This window comes from Penaeus vannamei, chromosome 20 (genome assembly GCF_042767895.1).
Source record: "Penaeus vannamei isolate JL-2024 chromosome 20, ASM4276789v1, whole genome shotgun sequence".
NCBI classification, from domain to species: domain Eukaryota; kingdom Metazoa; phylum Arthropoda; class Malacostraca; order Decapoda; family Penaeidae; genus Penaeus; species Penaeus vannamei.
In genome coordinates, this window is record NC_091568.1 from 10837416 (window position 1) to 10844915 (window position 7500).

At 39.8% G+C, this 7500-nt stretch overlaps 1 protein-coding gene across 1 annotated transcript in view; it reads left to right on the top strand.

Moving 5' to 3' along the window:
- Positions 1–7500, top strand: part of LOC113803833 (spondin-1) — a gene marked incomplete in the record, with an annotated part of 519699 nt that overhangs the window by 344113 nt on the left and 168086 nt on the right. The window contains 1 exon segment of the mRNA XM_070134990.1: positions 4050–4183. Within this exon segment, the coding sequence (XP_069991091.1) occupies positions 4050–4183 (134 nt within the window).

Genomic DNA, 7500 nt, shown 5'->3' on the forward strand with positions numbered 1-7500 from the left:
CATGAATCTAGAACACAAAAATAGAATGAACAAATATAACAAAAAAAAAAGTCTAAACTGCTCAATAAAATCGGATCTTTTTAAGCCTATTTCCTAAATAATATTCGCGGTATTACACAAAAATGTCCTCTACCTTTTTCTACTGGTTGCTCCAGGGTTTGGGCTTCGGAACAGAGAGATGGATATTTCCCTCTGATATTTCTCTTTCTCTCTTTCTCTCTTTCTCTCTTTCTCGCTTTCTCCCAGTCTCTCTCGTTACCTTTGTCTGTCTGTTTCTCTTTCTCTCAGTTTCTCTCGTTGTCTTTGTCTGTCTGTTTCTCTTTCTCTCAGTCTCTCTCGCTGTTTTCTTTCTCTCTCTCTCTCTCAGTCTCTCTCGCTGTTTTCTTTCTCTCTCTCTCTCTCTCTCTCTCTCTCTCTCTCTCTCTCTCTCTCTCTCTCTATCTATCTATCTATCTATCTATCTATCTATCTATCTATCTATCTATCTCTATCTATCTATCTATCTATCTATCTATCTATCTATCTATCTATCTATCTCTGTATAAATATATGAAGATAGACATACAGATATAGATAGGTAGATAGATAAAGACAGACAATTAGATGAATAAAGATAGATAGACAGGTGAACGGACATTTTTTTTTTTTTTTGGGGGGGGGGGCATCTTGTCATTTTTCCTTGCTGGTTTAAATGTCGCCCAGTTGATATTTGAAGTGGATAATACCTTTAAAAGGGCAGTTAATCTCATCATCTGTTTAATCTCTCCACAATTATTTACGTATGTTCGTTGCATTATGTCGATATTATTTATATTACCGAAACATCTGCAACATCTGACCTGCCTTGACCTCAAATGCTTCTGACCTTGGGGCTCAAATTTACTATTTGAAATTCCAAGACATGTCACCTAGAATCCGCCCTTCCCCCCCATTCCTTACCTCCTCCTCCTCCTCCTCCTTCTCCTCCTGCCACTGTTTGCTGCTGCATCTGCTGATCCTCCTTCAGTTCCTCCTCGGCCTCCTACTCGTCCTCTTCTTCTTCTTCTTCTTCTTCTTCTTCTTCTTCTTCTTCTTCTATATCTTCTTCTTCTTCTTCCTCCTGCTCCTCCTCCTCCTTTTCTTCCTTTTCTTCCTCTTCCTACTATTCCTCCTCCTCCTTCTCCTCCTCCTCCTCCTCCTATCTACTCCTCCTCCTCCTCCTCCTCATCATCTTTCTGCTGTTGCTGCTCTTCTTCCTCATACAACTTCTTCTTCTCTTCATCATCATCATCATTATCATCATTTTCCTCCTCTTCCTCCTCCTTCTCCTGCTCCTCCTCTTCCAGCTCTCTCTTTTTCTTTCTCTTCCTCTTCCTTATTCTCCTCTTCTTCCTACTCGTCTTCCTAATCCTCCTCCTCTTCCTCCTTCCCCCTTCTCTCTCGTCCTGTTCCTCATCCTCCTCTTCCTCTCCTTCTCCCCTCTCCCTCTCCTACCTCCTCCTCCCCTCCTCCTGATCCTCTTTCTCCTCTTCCCTTCTCCCTCTTCTTCTTCATCCTCCCCTCCTCCTCTTCCTCTCCTTCTCCCTTCTCCCTCTCCTCCCTCCTCCTCCCCTCCTCCTCATACTCTTTCTCCTCCTCCCTTCTCCCTCTTCTTCCTCCTCCTCCTCCTCCTCCTCCCCTCCCGATCCACCACCTTTGGGCAAGTATGTGTGTGTGTGTGTGTGTGTGTGTATGTGTGTCTCTGTGTGTGTAGTGTTCGTGAGTGCATGTAGATGTACGTACGTATTTGTAAGATCTTACCTTATTCCCCTCTTCCCCATCCCTCCTCCCTCTCCCTCTTCCTCTCTCTCTCTATCCCCATCATGATTTAATTGGCCTTGCTTGTCTCCCGTGTTTACCCGCAGACTAACGCGTCCTTAGAAAGCCGAACTTCTTTCCACTCTGTTATTAAAGATGTTTGTCCAACCATGACATAAGTGCGAGCCATATTTCCGCCCGTTTCCTGGTCTCGCCTACAAGCGCCGTCGGAAAATAAAGTTGTTTTGACGTTGTATGCAGATTAATATAATTTATAGCTTTGTGTTGTTCATGCTTTGCCTCGTGTGCGTTGGCCGGACATGTCGGGAACATGTTTATGCTGCTCGCACGCGTCGCAGGCTGGGCAGTCTGGAACATTTGAGGCTTTGTTTATTTGTCTCTTTGTTTTTGTTTTGTTTTTTCTTCTGTCTTCATATTCTTTATGGTTTATGCTGTTTTTTTATCTAATTTATTAAGTTATTATTATCATCATTAATATCATTATCATTATTATTAACTATATTCTACTTATTATTATTATCATTTCTATTATCATTGTCACTGTTATTACTATTACTATTCCTGTTATCAATATCATTACTATTATTATTATTATTACCATTATCATCAGCATCATTATTACCATCATTAGCATTAGCATTGCTATTATTATCAGTACTATTATCATCATCGTCATCTTCATTAACATTGCCATTGTTATTATTAGCGTGTCGTTTTAGTTATCATTATTATCATCGCTGTTGCTATTATTACTCTTATTACCATTATCCTAATCCTAATTTTCTTCAATCTTCTTACCTCTTATTTCGATAAGTAAAAAAGAAAGACAATGATTCTTAGAACCCTTCATATAACCTGGAGCTAATTTGTTATTTTCCAATTAAATTTCTTTTTTTTGATATCATGTGTTTTTATCTCGTCACCGTTTTCTTCGTCTTGGCGTTTTCTTTCGGTGTCTCGTTTTCTTCGCCAGCGCTGGAGGAGAGACTGATTTATTTTGAATCGCGCGGAAGGTGCCCTCGGTAAAAGTTAGGAATTATTTCTTACAAAAAGGAGAGAGAAAAAAACAAGAATACGAATTCTTTTGAATTATTTTGAATTTTTACTATTTTTTTCATTAACATTTTTCTTTTTTTTTCTTTCTATTTTCCCTCTCATTCAGTCTTTCCATAATAGTATCTCATTTTCATTATCCTTAATATCATCATTGTCATTATCCTTAATATTATCATTGTCATTATCATTACCATTATCATCATCACCATCATCATCATTATTACCATCCTTCTCATCATTGATATTATTACTATCACTAACGTTGTTATCGCTGTTGCTGGTTTGTTGTTATTTTGTTTTTATTCTATCACTATATCTATTACCACCATTATCATTACCATTATCATCATTGTCATTCTATCCTTATCATAAATGATTGTTAGCCTTCCTACTGTTTGCCTTCTGTATGACTATTGGTAGTAGCAGTATTAGAATCATCATTATTACTAATATTGACGTCATTATCATCGATATCATCATTACCATCACAGTCATTATCATCTTTATTATTGTTTTTGATATTGTTATCGCAGCAAAGACAGATCTTTTGACCCCCGCCCCCCCCCCACACACACAATATCTCAAGTAGTACAACAATGAAATCCATGGATATACCAAAATATATTTTTTCACTAGTCCTTCACAGAAAAAGCCACAGGAAACTACAATGATACAGTAAAATAAATCATATCTCTCTCTCTCCTTCAACAGCTTAATTTAGACACCCTCACTATGCATCATACAGTAGGATAAATTCTTGATACACTATGTGATACACTAATAAACCTCACTAATAAGTTTTATACATGTTTTTCTCTCTATATCTCTCTTTTATTTTTGTTTTTTCTCAGTACCTATGATAAAATACAATAAAGCAAAATTAGATCCTCTATTTCTCTCACCCTTAAAATCTACAATTTATATATTTCTCTCTCTCTCTCTATCTTTCTATCTTTCTATCTTTCTATCTTTCTATCTATCTATCTATCTATCTATCTATCTATCTATCTATCTATCTATCCATTTATCTATCTATCTATCTCATTCTCGCCTACATTTTTTTTTTTAAATCAACCAAAGCCCCTCACCCCCCAAAAAATAATAATAAATAGATAAAAATAATAGATAAATGAATAACCAAATAGATTATACAACCCAATCATTTATTTTTCCCCTCCCTTTCTCTCCCTCAACAGCTGTATGGAGACGCCCTGACGATGCACTCTGACGACTGTCCCAACGCCGTCACCCAGACCTCATCCATCTTAAAGAGCGAGATACAGGTACTCTGGACGGCTCCTCCTGCTGGGTCCGGCTGCGTCTCCTTCAGGTAAGGGTTGGCTAGAGGGGCGTTTGTATGGTGGGTGGAAGGGGGATGGGGGATGGGGAGAATGGAGGGGGATGTGGGGGGGGAGTGTATAGGTGGGGGGTAGGTGGGGAGGGGGGAGAGAGGGTGGAGGTAGAGTGGAGGTGGGGAGTGGGAGGGAGGATGGGGAGTGTATAGCTGGGGGAGGGGCGAGTGGGGAGAGGGGGTTGAGGGTGGGGAAGGGGCGAGTGTATAGGTGGGGGGAGGAGGGGAGGGGGTGTGGGGATGGGGAAAGGGGGGAGGGAGGATGGGGAGTGTATAAGTGGAAGGAGGGGGGAGAGGGTGTGTGGGATGGAGGAAGGGGTAGAGGGTGGATGGGGAGTGTGTAGGTGGGGGGAGGGAGAGGGGTGTGTGGGGGGGGGGGGGGAGGGGGGAGGGAGGATGGGAAGTGTACAGGTGGGAGGAGCGGGGGAGGGTGTGTGTGGGGTGGAGGGAGGATGGGGAGTGTATAGGTGGGGGAGGGGGGAAGGCAGGTGGGAGGAGCGGAGAATAAAGTTCATGTGGGGTTTATGAAACGAAGGGGCAGGAGGGAACATGTTGGGGTGAGAGAGATAATGAAGAGATAATTCTTAGGAATAAACTGCGAAACAAAGCACAATTAATAAAAGAGAAATTGAATAGACGGAAATAGAGCAAAACAAAAGACTAGAAATACGAAAAATATTCACAATAGATGAGACAATGTGTATAACGAAGCAGTTTCAAACGAAGAGAATTAAAAAGATAGAGAGAGAGAGAAAGGGAAAGAGGGAAAGAGAGAGAGACAAAGGAAGAGAGAGAGAGAGAGAGAGAGAGAGAGAGAGAGAGAGAGAGAGAGAGAGAGAGAGAGAGAGAGAGAGAGAGAGAGAAGGGAGAGAGAGAGAGAGAGAAGAGAAGAGAAGAGAAGAGAAGACACAGAGAGAGAGAGAGAGAGAAGAGGAGAGAAGAAAAAGAGAGAGAAAGGAATAGAGAAAGAAAGAGAAAAAAAAAAGAAAGAAAAAAACAAACAAAATAAGGAGAGAGGAGGGGGAGGGGAGGAGAGAAGGAGGGAAATAACGCGCGGAAAGAGAAGACTATTGCATGCTGCAATTGGAGACAGCAAACGAAGAAGGCTGGATTCGGTATGCACTCGTCACAGGTCAGGCGAGGTCAAAAAGAAGAAGGAATGTTAAGGGGCGAAGCAGCGGCAGAGGAGAAGAGGAAGCAACGCTGGATAAAGGAAGAGAACTGGGGAAATCGCGATAAAGGAAGAGAATGGGTGAAATCGCGATGAATGGAGGGAATGGGGGAAATCCCGATATAAGGAGGGAAATGGGGAAATCGCGATAAAAGGAAGAGAATGGTGGATATCCCGATAAAGGAAGAGATTGGGAGAAATCACGATAAAAAGAGGGAATGGGAGAAATCGCGATAAAAGGAGGGAATGGAGGAAATCCCGATAAAAGGTGGAAATTGGGGAAATCCCGATAAAGGGAGAGAATGGGAGAAATCGCGATAAAAGGAGGAAAATGGGGGATATCCCGATAAAGGGAGAGAATGGGAAAAATCACAATAAAAGAAGAGAATAGGAGAAATCGCGATAAAAGAAGAAAATAGGCCAAAAATCGCGATAAAAGATGACGAAGAGAGAACCGAAGAATTAAGCAGATAAAAGATGAGAGGAAACTTCGAGTAGGGGGATAACGGAGGGGAAGGGGGAGGGAAGAGGAGAGGTAAGAGAAGGAGAGAGAGAGGATATGTTTAGTTCAGGGGGGGAGGGGGGAGAAGGGGAGGGGAGGGGGGAGAAGGGGGAGGGGGAGGGGGGAGGAGGGGAGGGGGAGAAGGGGGAGGGGGAGGGGGAGAAGGGGAGAAGGGGGAGGGGGAGGGGGGGAAGGGGGGAGGGGGAGGGGGGGAAGGGGAGAGGGGGTGCTTGGCGGAAATAAGCCTGAACTTTGTAATCTAAAATGAAAAGAGTCCATGTTGCATCAGACACAAAAGTACAAGCCATTTGCAAATGAGATTTTAAATCAACCCCTAAAAAAAAATTCTTTTTTTTTTTTTGGTCCTCTTCTTCCCTTTTCTTATTTACATTTTCTTTTTTATTATTATTGTTGTTGTTATTTATTTATGTTTATATATTCTAATTCTTTTTCTTCCTTTTGTTTTCTTTTCTTTCTTTATCTTTTCTTTTTCTGTCTCTGTTTCATTGTATTTTTATTTTTCCTTTTTCTTCTTCTTCTTCTGCCTTTGTTTTATCTTCTTTTTCTTCCCTTCCTTTTATTCTTTGAGTTCTTCTTCTTATTATTATTATTATTTTGCCTCTGTTTCATCACCATCATCTTCCTCATCTTCTTCTTCCTCTTCTCGCCATTCTTCTTTTTTCCTTCTTCCTCTCCTTTCCTCCATCTTTTCCCTTCGTTTTATTTTTTTTCGTCTTCACTATCATATAACTCATTTTCTCCCTTAACACAACTTCACTGCTCTCTTGTGATGATGTTGCAAATGATTTAGCAACGCTTGGCTGACGAGAGGGAGCAGCAGTTACCTCAATGTTGCAAGGTTTCCTCATGCCACGCACACACGCACACATACATACACGCGCGCACACATGTACACACGGCCTTATGCTAATCTTATGTTGATGTAAAGTGCCTCTCGGAATATTTGGTCTTAAACATATGATGGTGATGTTGATAATCATAATGGCAATGAGGATGGCAATGATGATAGTTGTGGCAGTGATAATGAGGATTATGATTATGATAATTAGTTAGCAATGATGATGAAAATGGTGATGGTGATGATAATGATGGTGATAATCACAAAAGTTAAGATAATGATAACAATACTAATGATGGTGATAATGATTATAAAAAGGATGATAACAATGACGATGATGATGATAATGATCATAAAAATTATGATGATAATGATGATGATAATAACAATAATGTTAATAATGATAATGATAATGATAATGATAATAACAATGATAATAAGATTAATAATAATAATGATAATGCTGGTAATAACAAAAATAAGTTTAATGATAATACCGATAATGATAATAATAGCAGTGATAATGATAATAACAATAATAATGATAACAATAAAAATAATCACAATATTACCATTGATAATTATCATTATTATCATTATCATTATTATTATGATGATTAGATTGATATTGATTATGATAATGATTATGATAATAATGACAATATCAATGATGATAATGATGATAGAAATAATGATAATGATGATGATAATAATATCAACAATAATGGCAATCATGATGATGATAATAATATCAACAATAATGG